General features: G+C 35.2%; 1 protein-coding gene and 2 long non-coding RNA genes across 13 annotated transcripts; 2 read left to right on the top strand and 1 right to left on the bottom strand.

Annotated features, from left to right (window-relative positions):
• The first annotated feature begins 1590 nt into the window (after positions 1 to 1590).
• LOC147500468 (uncharacterized) lies at positions 1591 to 7774 on the top strand. Of its 11 annotated transcripts, none has more exons than XR_015196371.1 (10): positions 1591 to 1713; positions 2017 to 2112; positions 2971 to 3104; positions 3218 to 3401; positions 4648 to 5082; positions 5177 to 5293; positions 5394 to 5426; positions 5502 to 5601; positions 5693 to 5829; positions 7362 to 7774. XR_015196371.1 is itself a non-coding variant. In XM_086562093.1 (6 exons), the coding sequence occupies exons 1-4, from the start codon at positions 4972 to 4974 to the stop codon at positions 5523 to 5525; spliced, it is 276 nt and encodes a 91-aa protein (XP_086418219.1). In that variant the 5' UTR covers positions 4949 to 4971; the 3' UTR covers positions 5526 to 5601; positions 5693 to 5829; positions 6023 to 6569. The 11 variants fall into 11 exon arrangements, 3 of the variants coding, with proteins under 3 accessions (XP_086418219.1, XP_086418220.1, XP_086418218.1); XR_015196369.1 differs by having other exon boundaries at positions 1593 to 1713; positions 4645 to 5082; XR_015196375.1 differs by having other exon boundaries at positions 1593 to 1713; positions 5693 to 5730.
• A 6584-nt stretch (positions 7775 to 14358) lies between these two features.
• On the top strand, positions 14359 to 14787 carry LOC147500469 (uncharacterized). The gene is made up of 2 exons (XR_015194679.1): positions 14359 to 14455; positions 14553 to 14787. It is a non-coding gene; the product is annotated as an uncharacterized LOC147500469 (long non-coding RNA).
• A 2731-nt stretch (positions 14788 to 17518) lies between these two features.
• LOC147500470 (uncharacterized) lies at positions 17519 to 21085 on the bottom strand. The gene is made up of 5 exons (XR_015194680.1): positions 21001 to 21085; positions 19445 to 19561; positions 18580 to 18756; positions 18374 to 18423; positions 17519 to 18290 (listed from the first exon to the last, which is right to left on the bottom strand). It is a non-coding gene; the product is annotated as an uncharacterized LOC147500470 (long non-coding RNA).
• Between the last annotated feature and the right edge of the window lie 1956 nt (positions 21086 to 23041).

Consider the following 23041-nt stretch of genomic DNA (forward strand, 5'->3'; position numbering starts at 1 on the left):
CTCTCAATTCTTAAACAAGAGTCAAACCTAAACAAAAAAAAAACAAAAAACAAAAAACAAATTCAGAAAGGACTTGAGGCACAACTTGTTGTACACTTGTCCTAATTATTTGTAAAACTCGTTATCATTATCAATAAAATTTTCACAAAAAAAAAAAAAAAAAAAAACGAGACAATTTTTACTTTCAATGTTAATCTTTTATAGTTTTCTCCACATGAAAATAACATCTAAAAGTCACACAAGCAGACTCGACAATAAAGCGTACGTATGAAGCAAGCTATGTATATTGCAATCCATTTATAAGGCTATGAAGCTATGTATTACATAATAGAAGCAATTGCTCCATAGTCCTTGAATAACTGCTTGAACCATCAGTCAAGCCATCAATAAGGCAATCAGTAGCAATATCATCATGTGCATATTTCACCAACTCATCTTCCAGAGCTTTAAACTCTAGATAATGATGTAAAATATCAGCAACGGTCTCCACTTCTGCTGTTGAATGCCAAAAGATGGACTCGATATCATAGCATAAAGTGGATGAAAGAGGAAAAGCTTAAACAAACCCATACAAAAGATTTTAAGAAACACCATGAGAAGCAAGACATCCTTCGCATAAAAATTTCAAACAAGAATTAGAAAGATTCACCAAACATATGGACCATGTTTTTTTCTCAAAAAAAAAAATTTCACGTCAATATGGAATGGACCATGCATCTTTCTGAAGAGTACTTTAATTTCATTTTTGTTTTCTTCTTTATCACATTTTGTTTTTTGTTTTTGGAGTTTCTTTCTCACAGTAATTATGGAATCAAATCACATTTTTGTCCATAAAATACTAGCAAATGCTTCAACTTCGACAAGATTGGTAAGATTCAAATTGGAGTTTAAATTGTCGTGTTTTGGTTTGGATATATGAAGTAATGGAGGGTGTATTGGGGTTAGATAGATTGGGTATTCAATGGATTCAAATTGGTATTTAAGTGTAATATGGGTATTTCACTATTTTGGTTTGAATCGGTAAAAATAATGAAATATACGATTTATATATATATGTTGTACTGTGTATGTTTATATTGGGTTTGAATCGGTTTGAATTGGGTATTCAATGAAATATATTTATATATATTTAAGATTTTTAAGGTAGTAAAGATTTGTGTATGTTGGAGTAAAACACAATCGCATATTTCACCACTATATATATATATATATATATATATATATATATATATATATATATATATATATATATATATATATCTTATATATAATGGGAAAACTTGCCCCTGTTATTAGTTCCCGTATTCTCTTTTTTAGACCAAGTTTTTAAATCAAAAGGATACCCAAAAGTTTCACCTACAGAATTTTCTAAACTTCAAGTTTGAAGGGTAAATCGGTAATCTTATATATAATGGGAAAACTTGCCCCTGTTATTAGTTCCCGTATTCTCTTTTTTAGACCAAGTTTTTAAATCAAAAGGATACCCAAAAGTTTCACCCACGGAATTTTCTAAACTTCAAGTTTGAAGGGTAAATCGGTAATTTAAAATATTTCCAAAACTATAAAACTCAACGTCTTCAGAAAAGAAACGAGACGCCGTTTTGCGGTTTCCCAATTAAATCAAAAGGAGTTTCACCCACTCAACTAAAGTTTCTTTCAGAACAGTCACACCGTTTTGCCCAAAACAAAGCATTGTTCGGTGTCAGATAATAGGTAAGTTCTTCTTCTTCTCCTATTTCACATTTTTATTTAATTCTTACCCAACATGCAGTCTTTCTTTTATCTTTCCATCTATCTCTTCCCATCACCGTTCTCTCTTTTACCTTTCCATCTATCTCTTCCCATCACCGTTCAAAAAAAAAAAACTGCTCAGTTAGTTCGCAGGCAATAGAAACTAAAAGTAATAAGATTTTCGTTAATTTTTTCTATTTACTGTTGTTTTCTAAACGTTTCAATGGTTTATTTCTATTTCAAACTTTTTTTGGCTTTTAACTTTTAATTTTGCAATTGTTCCAGTTTCAGAATATTGCCGCGTCGTTATTGTTGCAATTGTTCCGAAGGCAATTGGATCAAGACATTATCAATGCTGAGCCTCCAAGTCCCTATCAAAGGGTAAGTGCATTTAAAGCCTTTAATTACAATTATATCAAAGTATTGATGTTGATTATGACTTATGAGCACTCTTAGCATCATCTTTATCATGTGTTCTACATTGAGATCGGAGTTTATGTTGCACTTGCACGCTCATAGCCCCTGTATGATAACTTTGCAAAATCTCAGTGTTGGCAATTGTATTGACAATGGTGTTATCACTTGACACTCTTAAGTTCCAACCCATTTGAACCAAAAAAAGTATTATTAGTTATTACCAGCCAAAGCACATTTAGTCCGTAGTATGATTAATTGTTATGAACGACGTGGATTCGCAGTTACAACTGATATGATGGATATGGATTAATTTGGTATTGTACATTTATTACTCTGGGTATACAGTAACCAAGCAATGTTCGTCTTTTGATAGAATTTCCTTTTCAATCCCTCGTTGCTCGTTTGTTTGTCCGTGGGTCAAGGTTTTTAATCATTCAGAAACTTATCTAACTGATTGGTTCTATTTGATTATAGTGTTTGGTTCTGGTAGAGTGTTTTTGTTGAAGAAGACATCTTTGTTTCCATATTCCCTTTCTCATCTCTGTATCTAGAAACAAAAATAGTATTTACTAAGATCTCAAGGGAAATATCACGGTCTTAGGTTATATTTGCTTAGTTCTTCTTCGTTTTCAGGTTTCCTCTCATTCATGTCATTCTGTTGGCAATCAAAATAAAACAAAATAAAAAAGGTGATGCTCTGTTGATCCAATGTAAAAAATTTTTGACCAAATAATGAACGGATGTGAAGCAGCCTTCTTGGCTGTTATATTGGTGTTATATGATATTTGTTGTAACTTATTATTAGTTTCTGAATTTTTCTAGGGAATGGATATGCCATTATGCCACTTTCAAAACTGAACAATGGTGTATGGGTTCATATCTTTCCTGAGGGAAGTCGCTCTCGTGAATCGTGATGGTGGCAGAACAATGGGGTCTATCAAAAGAGGGGTTGGAAGGTTAGAATTAATGTTTTTATGTTACTGTATGTTCTGCCTAAGGTTAGAACAATGGTGTTTATGTTACTGACACATATAACATCAAAAGTCGCTCTCGTGATGGTGTCGAACAGGGATTCTATGCTTGATGTTCTACCTAATGTTCATGCAGGGAAGACGATGGAGTAATGGACTGCACCAGGCAGTTGAAGCAAAAGAAGTGATGCCTATTTAAAACGAAACTGTAACTCCCGCGTCAATCAACCTCCATAATTGCTTACGCCAGTTTCCTATCCTCTGTCCGATAGCCAATTGCGGGTAAGCAACTTTTAATTGTATTTTCTTTTTATAATCTCTATAATCGATGGAAAGAAAATACATTATTTCTATATTGTTGATTGTTGTCGACGTATAAGTGTTGTATCTTTCATGTTCTAAAGCTATGCGCGTGCGGGGTTTGCTGGGCTTTCATGTTCTTAACTTTATATATATATGTATGGTATGTGTACTAATAATGATCAAAGATAAAAATGAACGCGTGGGGGGTGATTGGGGTTTGATTTGATATATTGTCAAAGATAGAGTACAACAGTACAACCAGGGATTACATTCAATGATACTTCCAGGCACACAACTATTATTATTGCTTTATTCATGGTCATCAATCTATAGTTTTAGGAATGATACTTCCTTAGAACTATTGTTTGGTCCAAGTGAATAAATTGTAGTTGATGAATTACTACGCACTTGCTGGCTTGGAGATAATATCTATCTGCACTGTCCAATGAAAAGAGGACACCAAGAAGATCTGGGGATAGGATCAAAGACAATCTATATAACTCAGAATCTAAGAGACTGTTCACTGAATCCTTCCTTTTTCAAGTTACTTTGTGGCCTTCTTTTGGTTTTCTTTGGCTGTGAGTTACACTACTACAGTGACGAAACAAGCAAGTACCTAAAGTAATAACTATTACTCTCGGCATCCAAAGATAAATAAATACAAATACTAACCTCTAATTCAATATTGGTTTTAACGTGAAGAATGTTGCTGTTAAGAATCTCAAGCGCCGATTGGCGTTTCAAATTAACCTTCCCAAACTTCAGCTAAAAGAACTCCTTCTAAAAGGGTACGCAAGATAAAAGAATATAAGGTTTTTAAACTTGACTTAAGATAAAAATATATATATATCATTCCACTATTATTCTACAAGATTATTTTTAATAACTAAAACCATATCCAAATTCACTTTGTTTATAGGACTGAAGATTGAAGTCATCAAATAATTCTTAGGCAATTCCTTATGGGTCAGATCAATAGCAGCATCGTCCGTTTTCCATTTAATCTAATTTTAGATCCTAATATTTACTTAGTAGATTACACTACACAAACTCCTTTGATGGTTTATGTTCTTTTGTTACGATATATGTATGCTGTTGTACTATTTGTATGTATAACAAAAAAAATTATTGCTTTGTTATTGTTGTATGTTAATTCTATTAATAAAAAGGGGTTCAATGGTTCATTTAATTTAATCCTAACCCTCTTAAATGTTACCTGGAGGAGATCAGCGAGTGGGTACAGGCAATGAAGCATGCTGCGGTATCAATGCCCACCCACAAACAGTAACTGGAAAAGCGGGAAGCGATACACAAGGCAATGGATGTTGTTTACTCATCTGCAACTATGAACACCTCATGAGGTACATGGATGTGGCCCTCCACATCTGGAACATGCCACACATACCTATAAGTATTAATCATCGATCACAGCTGCTTGCCAACCATGCTGTCCATTTCGTTTCTGGTGCTTGAAGGCCCCACAATTCTGTTCGTTATGTCCGCAGTGCCCTCTATATGCACCTCGAGGCGAGAGCTACAAACTCTCACAATGTATTTCTTCATCAGCCTCCCTACTCCGTGTCTCATCTTCTCACGCTTCAACTGTCGCTTCAGCAAGTATGGCTGTTTCTTCAGCATGGAAATACTATTTCTGAAACTGGTATTTCATTTAAGATTGATACTGGCCTAACTTCCGACATAGGATCTGGCAAGTCATCTTCGTTAGCATCAATGATCTAACTCTTGCTAATCAGGATGACGGGCTTTCTCCTCCTATTTGTGGGGAACTCAGGCAGATTCACTACTGCCTGGATGCAGAGCTCATTAATTGCTGATATCTCACTTTGTCAATTACAGATTGCTGCAGCCAGGTATGCTTCAGAATATTTGTGATTTCTAATTATTTTTTTCTTTTGTAAAACTATCTTTTCTTTCAGAATCATTGTTAATATGAAAAATAACTCTGAACAGCTTGAAGAGTACAAGGATGATAAAATTTGGGAGGTAAGATATGCTTGAACGTTAGTTATTACATCATACTACGAGATATACTAATACAAATTTGGTTCTTTGTTTCAGCTGAACAACTATTCTTCACTGTAGGGATTTCTGTACTACAAGCCTCACTTTGAGCAGCTCTTCAAGGAGTCTGGGAATTTCAGTTGGGACTTCCACTCACGTATACCTTCTTAATCATATCATTCAAATTTCCGTTGAATTTTTTATCAGATGTCTTTTTGTTTATTCACTCATTGCATGTTGCTTTTCAGCGCTAACAAAGTCGGTTTCAAAGTTAACTCCAGAACAGGTGCTTTTCCTCAAACACACCACTGTCGTTGGACAAGTTACTTGATGAAAGTCATGATCATGTTTTCACCCATGGCCAGTTATACGTGCCATTGTCGAGGTGTGTCTCAAGAAATAACATAAAACTTTTAGTTAAAAACGAAGCCTTAACTAAACATAGTTATTATACCTTCATGATCTTGCTTTCAGACGATGCTGATGCTATGAATGCTTTACATTTAACTTTTTTTCATGTCATTATTATGCTATCATTCAATGAATCGTTGTTTTTTTTTTCCACTACATTCACGAAGAGCATCGCTATCAGCTTTACCCAACGATGACAGTGGATGAAAATGGGAGTCTGAGTTCTTCTTCACTTCCTCTTCAATTGCCATGGGTAGACTTTCTCTATACTCGGCCATGCTATTGCCTGAACATGTATTAACGTTCCACTTCATTAGTAGTTTTAGTTTTATTTCCACTACATTCACGAAGAGCATCGATATCAGCTTTATCCAACGATGACACTGGATGAAAATGGGAGTCTGAGTTCTTCTTCACTTCCTCTTCAATTGCCATGGGTAGACTTTCTCTATACTCGGCCATGCTATTGCCTGAACATGTATTAACGTTGCAAATATCAGATAATTCACAGCTTTGCAATCCATTGTTAGCTTAAGGGACAACAACAGCCTTCCTGTTTTGAGTGCTTATTCTTGAGGATAACCTACGAGAGGGCTTGACAGCTTGGTGTTCGTCTTCCATCACATCTGATTTCTTCTCCGTTATCCTCACATCGGATCCTCTGGGAGTAGCTACAACACAAGTCACTTCATCCGTTATGCCCTCTTTAGTGGTTGGTCCGTCTTGAGTTTGATTCTCGATCCTCATCTACATGAGAAAAGGCGATTTCCCATCAGGAAGGTTCATTTCAAATGCACAATTCTCAGAGTATATCTGTTTCTGTAGAGCTCGAGTTCTTTGCTTTTCAAGATTATGGATGCTAAATCTGCATTACCAGAAAAACATTCCTCCAATGAAAATTTTCTCCACGGGTCAGTTGGTGTGGTCAAACTTTCTGAGGCTGCCTAGACTGCCTTTTTGTCTTTTTTTTCATTTCGTTATTTGTTTTACCAAGCAGAATGTGGAGATTTACAAACAAAGCTGAAGAAATTGAACAACGAGAATAATACTCTAAAAACAGATCTTCTGAGACTTGCTGAGGAGTGCCAGAATATCGAAATGGAAAATAGTTCAATTAAGGTTAGTGATTATATATCTTTCCACTTAGTGCACAGCTTTTTCTCTTATCGTACGTAAATGTTTATACTTCAAATTTTGTATCCTGCTGTGATAGATATATAGTTCGCTTATTATGCTATGTTCAATGTGTCCATTCTCTTTAATGTAATTGGAGTTTGCGTACAACATTAGAACCATCTGAAATGATGTTTTCTAACATATCCATTTAGTCTAAAAGGAAAACCGCAAGAATCCCCATGGTAGTAGTTAGGAGTTCCCAGTTGGAAGTTGGAACCTTGCAATGCTTTATCTTAGTAAGAATAGTATATAATGTGCTTTTATATAAGCATTTATTTCTATTTGAATGTGAAGTGAAGTATTTCTACCGAAGTTTTTACGCTGAAACAGGTGGATTTGAAAGAGTTGTACGGAGAAGAACTTACATCCATTCTCGAAAATGACCAAGTTGAAGATGGCCATTCGGGGGTATTAAACCCTGAGAGGCTTGATAGCGGTGAGGGAGAGAACAAAATACGGGATTGTTCAGGGGGGAGCAACTCAGTTTCTGATGGATATCAATGTTGTGGTTTGAGATTGGAGCATGTAAACGGTAATAGGACTGAATGCTGAAGATGGATTGGACTATGTCGTTATTATTATTGTACTAAACTTACTATTGTTTTATTATTTATGGTTATTAGATATTTTGTTCTTGGAATTTAATTTGTAATGCAGCAGTGATGTTACTAATGTCTACTAGATTTGCTCTGCCATGTAATAGTGTTTGTTATGATATTGGTAAACAAACACTTTCTTTGAAAGGCCCCCTCACGATTCGATTTGCAGCCACGCCTACCATGTAGTATAACCATTGTTGCTTAATATGACGATGCACTTCAGCTGTGCTTTAGATGCTCCCGTTGTCCGAATCCTTCAACTTAGATAATATTGGAACAGGGTCCATTTCGATTGGAACAGAAATCCTCGATCAAACATTAGCCTCGTCATACCTAGCTACTCTTCGCCAAACATGTCCTCAAAATGGGAGTGGAAGCACTCTGGCTAATCTAGACCTTACCACGCCAAACAATTTTGACAACAACTATTTCAGCAACCTTCAAAATAATCAAGGCCTTCTCCAATCAGATCAAGAGTTGTTTTCAACCATCGAGCTGCCACCATTGTCATTGTTAACAACTTTGTCAATAATAATCGGACCGCATTTTTTGAGCTTTGCACAGTCTATGATTAATATGGGCAACATTAGCCTATTGACAGAAGCAAGTGGAGAAATTAGATCGGATTGTAAGAAAGTTAATGGAAGTTAAATTTGTTATATGGATCAAAGTAATTATTATGCCCGGTAGAATGTGTAGTTGTATTAGTATTTCGTCCGTTCATTCTTCGAAAGCAATTTACACCGGCAGTTTTAATTTGCATACACCTCTGCATTTTCTAAGTTGTGCGCTTTATAACTATTGTTTTTAGCTTATTTTTATACAAAGGTATAATTTATTAAGTATCCAAGAAAATCATACAAGCGTAGTAGAGGGGAAAAACAAAAATAAAGAAAAAGGCAAAACGGGCTACAAATTGCGCAACTATTCCTCTCTTTTTCTCGGACGATATCTTTTTAAATTTTTTATTAGATTATAATAATTAATCAATTATTTATTTTATTTCATACAAAAGCCTCGAGTGGTTGTACAAAGTTACACTCACGCTTGGTAAAGAAAATATGAACATAGATATTTTGACAGACACAAAGCCTGAAAATTTTGTTCAAAATCATTGTTTGAGTTAATATCATGTTTTTTTTATTGTTACATTTTATTATCATGCAGTCTATCTCTCCTATAGAGGTATGAGTGTTTCCTCTCCGAATAGCTTTCAAGCACATAATCAGCCTTATATATGTTTTAACTTATGCCCTTATAGCATGTTCTCGACCTTTTAATTAGAACTTGGGAAGTGACTATCGAATTGCCTAATTAGTGTCCAATCATTGGTGTCTCCTCAGGTCGTTATAAACGTAATCATCATCATACCAGCAAGATTCAAACTCCATTTCCCATAATCCCATGTAGTACGAGGAGAGCAACTCAGTGCCAATAACAAATGTGCACCCACTATCACAGTATTCCCACTTTTCCTCCAGTGCATATATGAACTATACCACATATGTGAATTGGATGCTCCTGCTTTGTCTGTACAAATATGAAGGTTCACCAGTCATGAGGAGCACTATGAATTTTTTATCATGACGTCTATGAAATATTGACAGTTATGAATAAATTTTTTCCATTTCCCAAGTCACCACCACTACCAAGTACAATGACATGTCACCAACCAAGTCACAGCGTCACCACCAAATGGCAGTCGACGCCAGGTGCAAGCGTGGCAGTACTGTTCAAGTTGATTTTGGAACCACTCTGGTGCTAATACATATATTGAGTCCTCACTTTAAAGATTTGGAATTAGTTCCAGTGATGTGTCGCTTAATCTAGGACTTCAACATAACGGAAAACTCCTGGAGAACAACCGATTTTTAGTTTGCGACTTTGCAAGCTGCTAAAATTTGGACTACAACTATATCACACTTTCTTTTTGCCCTTTCTTTAATTTATCCCTCTCAATTATTTTTGGTAAATATATATGAATGGAAAATGTAACTTTGTGTTAACTAGCTAGATGAGAACATATATTACATAAAACAAACAAAAAATAATGCATATTGCAGTTCTTCCTTATGTGAGGAATCATATAGTTTAACCTGATTCACAATCAACTTGCAGTTCAAGCTTTTGTTGGGTGTGTCATGCCTTGGTAGCTCAAAGCAAAATGGCTAAGAAAAATTAAGAAGTTTCAAGGATGAAGGATTAGATACTCATTTTGTCCAAACGATTACCAAGTAGGTAACAACGTAATGGTAATGTTTATGGAAAAATTAATATTTTGTCTCCATTCTCTTGACGAAACTTATTTAAAACAGCAAAAAACGTATCAAACAAAGAATAAAACTAACGTATTCAAGTGTTTTTCTTTCCTTTCATTTTTTCCGCCACATTTTTCATTGCTAGCACGTGCAACGCACGTGCCCGTTTACTAGTATATATAGTGGTGAAATATGCGATTGTGTTTTACTCCAACATACACAAATCTTTACTACCTTAAAAATCTTTACTCCAGCAATAGTGAATTTATAATGAAAAAAAGTGTGACTCTTGATCACTTTTTTCATGACTGGTTTTCTAGAGGTGATGACAAAAGATAATCTAGGAGCGCGAGCAGACCTCCTAAGAAAGACTTGTCGTGTAATCATTTCGGAATCCATGGCCACTTCAAGTATAAATGCATAGAATTGAAGAGGGATAAGAAGATTAATATCGTACATGAAGACAAGTTAGAGTTGAAAGAAAGCACCACCGATAGAGACGTCACAGACATCGCTTCAGAAGGTGAAGTAGGAATTGTGTCAGACTGTGACGAGTTATGCTTGAGCACTTCATGCCAGGGTACAGAGGGTGGTAGATACAAGTGTTTTCTACCACATCACACCCCATAGGAGTTTCTTCACTACCTACAAATCGGGTGATTTTGGTGAGGTGAAGATAGACAACAATAAAGTCTCGAAGATTGTAGGCATTGAGGATGTTCAAACATACAATGAGTTTCACAAGTATACTCAGATTCATCTCCTTTAATCCAAAATGGTTTTTTATGATTAAAATTGTTATAACATATTGAAATTGTTATCGGGAGCACAATGATTCAACTTTGCTATATACTGATCCAACACTGCTATATCTAACTCTTTCTCAGCATCCATGACAATTTCTTCTTTCTTTTCTTTTTTTCTTTTGTGGGGACGAGAATACTTTGATTTGGACGTGGAAGTGGATTGCCAAAAAGAGAGAAAAATATAGTGGCCAGTAGAGTACGTAGGGCGGTACAGGTGCCATATTTTCCTGAGTTTGTGATTTCCCCGAATATCGAAACTCTTCGGTTTTTTTAAGACATCAATGTGGAATGCCGGTTTTTGTTTTCACGTGTATTCATTATTATTATTTTTGAAAAAAGAAATATATTCATCACGGTTTTAACCAAACCGTCATGTATAGTTGTCCTTCTTGTGATGGTTATAACATGATTACATTATTGTTTTGTCAAAACAGTCACAAAAATAAGGATTTTTTTGTGACGGTTTTAAGTATTTGTTACTGTTTTATGTGGTGGAAATAGGCATATCTGGAGGGGAATATTAGTGACGGTTTTTTGGAAATAGTGACAAAAGACTTTTTGTCATTTGTTTTTCTGATGATATAAAGCCTTTAATTTTTTCTTGTAGTGATATGCTTCCATATTAAGATTTTACATAATTACAGAAGATTTTCTAGTAATTAAGGAAAAGATATTTCTCATTATTATCCTATAAATACCTCATTCCTTTGAAACAAAGAATGACGTTCATTTGAGAGACTTGATTCCAGATAACAATTTGGATACGTAGGCAGCCATTGAAGGTAAAGTCTCAACAATTCTATAACAATCACCCTAACAAGATCGTTAGTGTGTTCGGGTGAGTTCTTACCCAAACAGCTCACATGCAATGACTCTTTCAGCATAGCTCAACCCCAGACATATGGATACCTGTCACACTCGAAGACGACTCCAGGCACTCGCCATATCTAAAGACTTCGTGATACACATCAAACATTCAAATGACTCCTCACTCGACTCCACCTTGTGACATCATCTCCTGTTATTGTCATCATTACCAACATTATCATTAAGCCTCCTTCCCACCGTAATACACAAAGCATTACAGCCACTCACCATCATTACACCCTATGCCAGCTCAGACAACACCTACAGCTACTACCCATGTACCACTCATCTCGACTGTACATCTGTACTCATCAGTACACGTACGTGTTGCATCTGATGCACTCTCTATGCCTATAAAAGCCACTCTCAAGAACTATACGTGTGGCTTGATTCCAGTTTGATTATTGATCCTAGCCTAAGTTACTAACTCAACTTTCACTACCATTTCCAATACACAGACTGGATACGTAGACATATTTATCCTCATGAAGAGTAGCCATTAACAACAACCAAAACCATCCCCTTCTTATCACCCTAACTTAAGAGCTAAGTCTTAACTTGGTGTAATGTCCTAATAATCCATCAGGATAAATTTAGACATTTACACAACATATAATTTTCCAAAATGAAAATATTATGAAGGTGGCCGGGCCAAGTGAATATAATTTCCAAAGTTTAATTCAATTGTAGCATGATTTATTTGTAATATTCACTCGACAATCAAATGTCTGCACATGATCAAGTGGTAAAAACCAATTAGTAAAATCGGTAAAACTTTTGGGTGATGATACTAAAAGTCTGGGACTCGAACCCCGCCGGCATTAAAGAGTTACTAATCTCATTTTTTTTTAGTTTGGTTTTCGAGTAGTTCTTATCGAAGAAACCGATAGTTCATTGGCAGCCCGTGTTTCATGAAGGAATGGGTTGGTTTTTAGCCGCGACTATGAATGAAGCAAATCAAAACTTGTTAAAATATTAGCCAAAACTTCATGGATCCTGGTGATTCCACTTTAGAGCTGGTCAACACTAGAGGCTAGAAAGAACGCTCTTTTTTTAATGCAACCTAAATAAGAAATAATCACATTGAGACAAGCTAACAATTTCGTGGTTTGTCTAGAAACAAAGCAGCGTGCAAATGAGCGATGACGACCTTTTCTGAAAAAGAAGGCTCAACGACGTTCTTGGAAAGTTGGATTCCTTTCATTTTCTTGTTGGTTATCAATTAATTATGGACTTAAATCACGGGAGATTTGGGTGACTGGGGAAGGGCTTCTATATAATTATATGAAAACAATAATTACCGAGTCCAAAATGATTCAACCTGGTTGGACAACTAGGACAGCTTGTATTTGGGACAGCATAACCGAACTCCCACAGAGTTTGCAAGATGTCAACAAGTTAAGGCTGGGATAAAGAAACATAAAATATACTAGCAAATATGCGCGTGCAAAAATCATATGTGTTTATTATTTCGGCCCAAGGCCGACCATGTTTCCATCTCCAAAAACAAAAACAGCCAGTACTGTACGTGTACCATGTTTTAGTGGTAAGGTCTCTCTCTAAAACATAACCGAAAAAAAGCAGATAGAGATTTGTATTGACTTTAGTTTTGATTTCTGTGTGGCTCAAATGGCTTGTATTTGGCTAATATGAGACGGGTTAATAAAAGCAACATACAGTTCTATCCGCTCACTCACCCACGCCTCTTATAAGTAATAGAGATAATGGCCAAAAACAATAAATGTTTACATACTAAATTAAATTGAGGGGTTGATTGGAAGGGACTTAGCAACTTTTGTTTGCATATCTATATATCTAAAACCATTATTGCACAGTGGGCGAAAATGCTCCTAAGAGTTTTCAGCGCGCCACGTCAGCACAATTTTCAAGTGGGTACACAGAGTTAATTAAAAGTCAGGACAATATTTTGATTATTTGTGAGTCAGTCCTTATTACAAATTACATCAGACGGTGGATGTTCTCGAGATTGGTTATATGCTTTCGAGATACAAAAAATTATGAAAAAACAATTACACGCCACTCTCCAAACCAATTCGTGGTAGAACTACAAATCATACAAACACAAAATTTGATTCTAAAGAAAAAACCATCCGACTTCAAACTATAAGAATCCTAAAAACCCAAAAAACCTTCGACTACTGTATTAACCAAAAAATAGAACACCCAAAACATCAATGGCTAACAAAAAACAAACTTTTCAAGCACCATCGGTCTCTCGGCTCTCTCTGCCACTCCAAGCCCTCTTCTTTAACATGTATGATAAGATAATTGCAGTTATCTTCTATCCTCTTTTCATTTTGTTACCCATTCTTTTTCTTTGCCTAAGTATATGATCTCATTAGATTTTCTGTTTCGTGGGTAACATTGAAGATGCTTTGGGAAAACTGCAGGGTAGCTCACTCGCTTACCTTTAAATATATCCGTGTCTCGAGAAAAAAAAAACTGAGAGGACTTCGGTTAAAATCTCAAAACGGTAAAACCAAGTCTGCTTCTTATGTTACGCCACCACCTTGAAGAGGAGTAAGAAAAAAAAAAATAGCTAAAATGTAAGAATCATACTTTTGTATGTTTTGGCTTTTGGCTTTCATATTGTATTTACATCGATTGGAACCTTTCTACTATCGTAGAATAAAAGCAGAAATTGGTGTGCCGAGGTATGTATATATATTAAATGTCGTTTCAAAATTTATACATATGATTATTACATATGATTATATACACAGTTGGAAAATTTCTCTATTAATACAGAAAACAAACTCGAGAGATAGCTCTTTGTTGAAAAATCAACAATGGAAAACCGAAAAAAATCTATGACAGAACCTCCAGAAGAAACCCCCTTATCCAAAAAAGTCTGCAAGACTTTAGATCTCAAGGTAACCATTTATATATATTAAATGTCTTAGTAAATTTAATATTTCAAAATAAAACAAATGGAAATCTAATTACTTTTTATCTATTATTTTTCAACAGGACAATCACTTGGAATGAAGATAGTTGCTACTCAAAGGAGTATAATTCAATAGCTGAGTGGACATTAAGAATTAGTTATCATTGCATCATGAATTAGTTACTACAATTTATTATTGTGTTTGTGTAGGAATTCATTTTGAATGGATAATAAGTTATGCTACAATTTTTTACTAAGAGTGATAACAAAAAGTGTTATTGCTTTCTTAGTGTCATAATAATTACAACTCTTATTGTTTTTGAGTGTGTCAGGTAGCTGCTTTTAGTTCCAACTATCTACTAAAATACATTTGCTAATAAAAAACAAAATGTATATATAAGCCATCTAAGCAAAATTCTATGCATTTTGTTATGAATTTGTTGTTGTATCCCTAGAATCATTGGATTTCAGTTTACGTGATGATTGAAGTTGCAGGTTTAGCCAAAGATGAGTTGTTCACCGAAACATGTTTCATGTGGCCATAGTTCTCTTGGCACAATGGTCAAGCATGTTTCATTTGGCCATAGTTCTCTTGGACAATGGTCAAGACTTACGAGACTCAAGCTTATGCACGGTGTTATTTGGAGATAGTGGATTTAGTCCATTCGTGAGTTTGAGTGAAGCCTCTAAAGTAGCATTGATTAATTAATGCCTAATCGGCATATAGGTGCAAATAGATTTCGAACTGCTAATTGATTTCAAACTTCCATCGTTTTGGATTAATGTCAAGAGGAGAAAATACAGACATTAAACCCTACTCCCACAAACACGATCGTCGTGAGGACGACTCAAATCACCAGGAATATTTCCTTATCGAATTTTAATTTTTTGATAACTGGAACTTCTGGGATTCTTTTGGGTGTTTTTTCATTATTTTTTATTTTTGTGTATGCTTCTCAAATCTGTGGAGGTATCTATGGGGTCGGTTTAGCTATTTGGTGATAGTGTAGTGGTGAAGGCTTTCAACATGTTAAGTAGCTAGTTGTTAGTCCGCGGTCGGATATCGAAGTGGTTTTGTTAGTTGTTCATTTTTATGGGAAGGAGTTTCGTTTCTACTTACAGATTGGTATCTACTTATTGGACCATTGGACCATGTTGAGTCATGAGCAGTTACATGTCACAAGGAGTCTTACAAATTACAGCCAAGGTTTGGTCAAGAATGGAGCTTTACATGACTTAATTGATGTCATGCTCGAAAAGGTTGTTTACAAAGACATCCACAGAGCCAACAACCTTGGATTGCAATTTTGATCGGTACCAAGCTCGAGAATAAATTACACCATTTTCAGTTTACTTCATTATTTGTTTTAGGATGTTTTAAAGTTGTCTCGATTCTTTGTGGACTGCCAGATTATGCGGGCGATCGGCTATTTATGATTCCCCGCTAATAGAAAAGCTTACTATTGTGTTGTGGTTGATATTTCTATTTGCATCACTAATTGATAGTCGCTAACGTCTCGGTTCGATCTGACATTTGAACGCAGTAGGTAGTTTTAGCTTTCGGTGTAATGTCTCGATTCGATAGTTTATTTGTCGTCATTAATCCTTCTTAGGCATTTCCTGTAGGTTTGGCAGGTTTACTATCTTTCATTGCCAAGGTATCATGGAATTTTTAGTTTCCATATGATTGTTATGACATATGTCCATATAACAAGGGAAAACCTGAACTTGGCCTACCACGGGCAACAATGCCTTTTCGTCGAGAATCACATGAAATGAAAGGCTTTCCAGGTTCCACGGCCCGCAAAACAGCAATTAGTGGCATAGAGGTGAATGAGCGGGGAGCCTATTTATTCACAGCTAGGAGATATCATTGAATTCCCTTCCTCAAGCCGTAACAATAATGCGGTGATGGTGTAGTTTCTCCCAAGACAACGTGGTTCATGAGCCGATAGAAAAAGCAATGCCGACAATCTTTGGAAATTTCATGGAAGAGGGAATTGCAGCTGAAAACTCCATAGTTTCTCCCGAAGATCTTTGTACTTCATGAAGCGGTGGATTCTATTAGTGGAAAAAGTGGTGCTATTTATGAAGAAGCTAGACACGGCAATCGATAATGCTGTAAACTACAATGGAAAAGGAGCTTTAGAGGAAAATTCCATGCAATGGAAGATCAACTGTGAGATGCAAAGGACTACATCCCCGCATCCACAGAGACAAACAGGGTTGATTAGTGCGAAGAGTTTGAAGTTGGCGAGAGGCAAAGTTGCTTTGCAAAGGAAATCGCAGGTCATGTAGAGTTTTACATTGATTCAACCTGAAGAAGGGTGTCACTTTTGTGTTACTTTGTTTCTTCTCGGTTATGGCTGATTCTATGTATGTGTACACTAGCCTCAAGGACTCAACTGTGATAGTATCATTTTTAATCCATAGTATAATATTATTCTATTCCAAATCTCACAAATTACCATATAGTTGCGTTTTGCCTTTGTTTTGCGTTTGCCTTTGCTTTGACACACTATGAACCTTTGAATTCCACCCACTGGATTTCAAATCTTAGACTCTGCCTAAAAGGCGAGGCAATAGAATATTTTCATTCTTTTTGAAAAAGGACGAGTAAACAACTCAATGTCATTTGCTTTTCGGCATGCGAAAATGCCTTTTGGCAAACTAGGAAGAAGGTGACTAAAGGATGAGCACTCGTGCAGATGTTCAATGGAGATACCCAACCCATTCAAGCATATCAGCAGATGAATAATGTGATTCACAAATGACCTACGCTTATTCCTCAAGAACCGGTTATGGATTTTTTCTTCTTCACTCGGCCGGCAGAGTAAGCCGACTGAATTAAAGTGAGGTTGTAATGTAAACACCTCTGTTCATCAGGTGGCCACACTTCAGAGAAAATATTATATGTCAATCAACCATACAACGACAATCGAGAAATGGCTGGGAATTACAAGACAAAACGAAAAAGAGTCCGATTACGCACAAACTTCCAAAAACTCCATTAAGTCCAAGATCATATTAAGTCGAACCATTTACATAGGACAAAAACAGACCATTATTGAAAAGTTTATAGTTTATAGTTATACAATAAGCTGCTTTTAAACCTGTTTAACATTAAAACAGAGTTACAAATAGCCTGGATTACTGATTCCAAAGATTGAACACTCAACAGTAATACGTCAAGTTCTTCAAATTATTACAGAGACTTGGAAACTGTCTGACGTCGGCAGGATTACTAGATTAGAGTTACTATGATGCTTTACATACATGAACTATTGAAAGCCTCATGAAATTCCAAAACTACGTAACAACAACACAAAAATGCAATATTTCTGTCTCTTTACCTTCCCTCAACATCTTCTATATAAAGCAAAAGCTTCCCCACTCATTTCACTCACATAGTCGCACTAGCTCCTCTCCAAGCCAATCTAATTAAACAAGTCAATGGCATTCTCTTCCAAGCAACTGAATTTCTTCTTTGCAGAAGTGTTACTAACATGGACTACTGTAGTGTCCATGACTGTGCAAGCACGACCATTGGCCTCCAGTTCAACTCTACCTGCTCGACTAGAACTCGAGGAACAAAACCAGTGTTGGAAATCTTTAATGCAGCTTCGAGCATGCACTGGTGAGGTAGTTCTGTCTAGCTCCTCTCCAAGCCAATCTAATTAAACAAGTCAAACGAGAATAGAACAAATATCATAAGAGTTAACCTTGATTGAGTAGGCCATTGGTAACAAAATATCTGGGTCCATGGCTTCATCAGGGAAGTTGCGTAAAGCATGTATGAGCTTCTCAAAAGGCAATTTTATCTGATTGGAAAGTAGAACGTCACATGAGAAGTTGTGGTAAATTTTTAATTTATGAACAGAAGGTAAGGAGTCGATGTACTCACTAAGTCGTCATGGCAATATTTCAAGAAGGCCAAACCAACTTGAAAGACAACTGACACCCGATGAAAATTATTAATGTTAGAGATTGCTACTTCCAAAAATATGCTTGACTTCGAAGCAAAAGACCAATCCACATTAAATTTAAATGGGTGTTTTAAAAGACAATTCTATAGAGTCTATAACATATAGGATGCAAGAGAAACATAACCAACCTCATACAAAAAGACATCCCAGATTCAAGAGCCGATTAAAAGGGAAGGAGTATGAGAATACGTTGATGAACCATCGGCTAGCATACATGCTTGGGTTTATCATTTTTGGGAAAAATGCTCTCCAACCTTCGGCAGATGTTCTCTCACCAATTGCTCAAACCGAAAGAGGTAATCTTGTTATACCAATGGCAAACCAACAAATTCCACAAGAATACAAATAATAATCGAGAATGAGTTTGGCTTTCGATAAATGCAAATGAGGAACAAGAAAACTTAAAAATTATCGAGAATAACAACACACTCACAAAGATTCATAAAACGAGATCAACATTTTAATATTCTATATAGTTTCAAACCCACGGTCATTAGTTTTGATACTTGACGATAGAATCAAAGGTAGTCTAAGTCAAGGGTTAAAAGGGCTAGGTTGTGATATGAATCCTTGAGAATATAGCCTTCTTGAATAGTGGCGATATGACCGAGGCACTTAGGCTACAACTTCTCTTCTACATAGCCCCTGGTCCCTCCCTCGGCTTGACCTTAAACTATTCATTCAGTTTTCTCATTCTAACTTATTCATAAAACTCGGATCTTGGAATGATATGCCAAACACAACCTTTTGTACATCGTGGTGGGACAAGTAGTTTTCCTTGGACAAGTTAATGTTCCCCATTACCTCTACTTTATTGTGCTTCTTTTGTTCTCTCCATGAGTTTATGTAAACATATAGACTCTCATGTATAGTAATAGAACAGGGCGGTAATAATGGACAGAAAAAATGCCACAATTTATGTCAAGTAAATGTATGAAACTTTTAAAATGCAGCAGGACCAACTGAAAATCTTTGAATGAAAACATTACCAAGTACAGTCCTTCCATTGGAGCCTGAACAACTCCTTTTAGTAAAGCAACCAACAACCAAAATGCACCTTCCTCGCTCATATAAAGAAGCAACAAACCAGCCAGGAATCCCATTCCCTATATTTCATATCCATGTATCCCAAAACTAAAGCTTGAAACCTAACCTCTATAAGATCTATAATTCTATAAAAGGAAATTCAAGCCAACAATGTGGGTTTTATTTGTCAGACCTGAACATATCCAACTTCTCTGTCATATACTGAGTATGCCTTAAGAACGTTTTATATGCTTGGATAATTGTTTGTGTTGAAAAATAGTTTTTGTCTTGACATATTTTGTGTTTCCTCACCCATAACGTCAATAACCCAATCCCAAAAGTTCAAGCCACCTAAATTTATTATTTGGATAAACCATAAGCCACCTAAATTTATTATTTGGATAAACCATAACCAATAAAGAATCACACTAAAACAATAACTTTACACCCTATAAAACACTCAAAGTAGTATTATTCTAAATAAACAAAAGAGTTTAACTTATAAATACTAGAGAATCAATCAATAACACATTCAAACAACTTGCAGACTTCCATCTCCCATCTTCAACACCTAGGTAAACTACTAAACTTTCAAATTTACATATAAATTTATTGTTCTATGAATTCTTGATTACTGCTCTGTTATAAATTTATTGTTATATTTAGTACATATATCACTTATCTGAATTGAACTACACCACTATCACATAGATTGGTATCAATCATCATATGTGAGCATGATTTAACATCTTAACACATTAGCTACATTGAAATTTGTAACTTATTCATAAGATAACATACTAATTTTTATAAAATTTATATGCAGCAATATGGATCATAATACAATCTTTTCTATTTCAAGGAAAGCAATATTGAATCAAATCCTGATGGAAATCAATATTTATAAACCACCGGTTTACACAACAAAAGTGAAGGGTGACAAATTTGGATCAACCGTAACAATAGATGTTCCTATTTTGAAAGGAATATTTAAAGAAGACTGTGACGAATATAATGAAGATGAAGATTCAACCCTGCAAACATCCTATGGAACTCTTGAAGAAACACAGAATGAAGCTGCACAAGCCGCTCTCACATCACTATGTCAATGGTACAAATTCGAAGTCAAAGATTTCAACTTCACAGAACTTAAAGAAGCAAGGAGCGAAATCAATCATCTACGTCAAATTCATGAAGAAGCTACAAAGGAAATCAAACATCTTCAAAAAGCCAATGAACAATTTCATGAAATAAATCAAGGCCTACATGTTGATATCATGCACATTGGACAAGAAAATAGAGAATTGCGAACAACACTTGCTAATGTTGAAACAGAAAACGTGATCAACATTAGTGATGATGAATAGAATAGAGTTACATGGAATTATCAATTATATTATGCCAAGTTTTATTAGGAATGTTCATGCATTTTAATTTGTTTAGAAGTTTTAGAACCTTCGATTTTACCACAATTTATTTTACTACCTTTGTCACATTAAAAAAAAAAGCTCATTATTACCTTTCTAAGGAAGTGCATCAGCAAGTATTACCTCCGCTATCCAATTAACAGCGGCATATCCAGCGAGACACATAAAAACGGCATATGTACCAACGCTTCTTCCGATGTCTTTGCACTAGGATCCGAAACAAAAGAAGGAAGTCCAAAAGAATGAACAGGAAACTTCTCCAATTCATGAATAACTGCAGGCCCAACATGGTCCTGATAAACTAAATCAGTAAGTAAACTTAGTTTTGTTTACTCAATAACACGAAGATAATTACCAGCTAACGCTTATCATCACCACAAATCAAGTCAATGCCTATACACAAGAGGACTATGAGAACCATAGGATAACATGGAAAACTTGCTCACATCCGAAGACTCTGCAAGGATAGGAAAAACTTAGGATATGTCAACCATGACTGCCGAGAGATGTCTTTGCAGAAATGGTGCAACAACTGAAACTAATGGCCTCGATTGCTAACTGACCCTCTATCGCTGACTCACTAGAGTAAACTTGAGGATATCTATCACGGAAAGCACGAATGGTCGCCAAGTGTGTTTCTATTCTATTCTATTTCAGATAATCTTTTTGGACACGTTAGATAATCATAACACTTGGTAATATAACCCTCCAATGCCTAAAGTCCAAATTCATAAAAGACCATAACATGGACCTTAACTCTAATACAATTCATTTAGCAAGCCCATCCTATTGGCTGAAACAATCCCGGCCATAGGCCGGGCGAAATGCTAGTTATGTCTTATTGCTGAGTATATCTATTTCAATCAATTCAATATATTAATATTAAAGTTTTCATAAGGAGTATTTTTCTAGCTCTCTTAAAATTTTATGCCATAAACTTCTATTAAAACATGAATCCTTCTCCTATTATATTGGGAATTCATCTATTATTGAAAAAGAAAAATTTAACACTTCTAATTAAAACGAGATCTCTCCCCCAATTTAAAAATGGGTTTATAAAACTTAATTAAAACAATTTGTTGAGAAATTAAAACAGGATTTTAAGACTTGATTAAAATAATTTGTTAGAAAATTAAAACGAGTTAGCGATGAAAACATGAATCACGATTTGTTAGAAATTTTTTATATATATAATTATAATTGTTAAGCAAGTTTTTAAAAGAGCCGGTGCGTATGCACAAGTCTACTTTCTAATCAAAATATTAAATCTCCCACAAAATGTATTTTTCAAGCTCTATTAAAATTCCGCGTCATCTCCTATTAAAACATAAATTCCTTCCCTATTAGAAAAAAATAAAAATAAAAATTATAGCACTTTTAATTAAAATGGGAATCATTCTCATATTAAAATGGAAATTCCTCTCTTATTGAAAAAAAAATAAATCTAGCATATCTAATAAAAACGGAAATCTTTCTCCTATTAAAATGGGAATCACACTTCTAACTTAAGTCAACTATATATTAAACGGGTTCTCTCTCCCAATTAATTAAAAAATGGAGTTTTTAAAACTTAATTAAAACAATTTATTAGAAAATTAAAACGGATTTTTAAAACTTAATTAAAACAAGCTGTTAATTAAACAATTTGTAAGGAAATTAAAATGAGTTAGCGACTAAAACCGGATTCACGATTTAATAGAAAATCTCTATATATATAGTTATGATTGTTGAGCAAGTTTCAAAATAGCCGGTGTGTATACACGGGCCCTACTTTCTAGTGAGTTATATAAGAGTTGGGGTACGTGTTACAATCAATATGAAATTTAGGATCTCATACTAGAAGATAGGGATGGAAGGCCTTTGGTTTTTTAAAAGTCTTTTGGAAGCTAGGTAAAAGCCTTGTAGAGTTATTATAGTACATATATAGGAATGCTGGTAATAATTGGGATAGAAAGTTTTATAGACAATCTATCGTTGAGGGGGTGTTAAACAAGAATATGTAAAAATGGCATAATGGGGTTGCCGCCAAATGTGTAGTTGCGTAGTTGATTGAACTCCACCACTTAACTCATTAAATTAGAAACTGATTTGTTTGTGGAGATGTTTCTCCATTAACAATAGAGATCATTTCAC

The sequence above is a fragment of the Coptis chinensis genome, chromosome 5, assembly GCF_015680905.1.
Source record: "Coptis chinensis isolate HL-2020 chromosome 5, ASM1568090v1, whole genome shotgun sequence".
Classification (NCBI taxonomy): Eukaryota; Viridiplantae; Streptophyta; class Magnoliopsida; order Ranunculales; family Ranunculaceae; genus Coptis; species Coptis chinensis.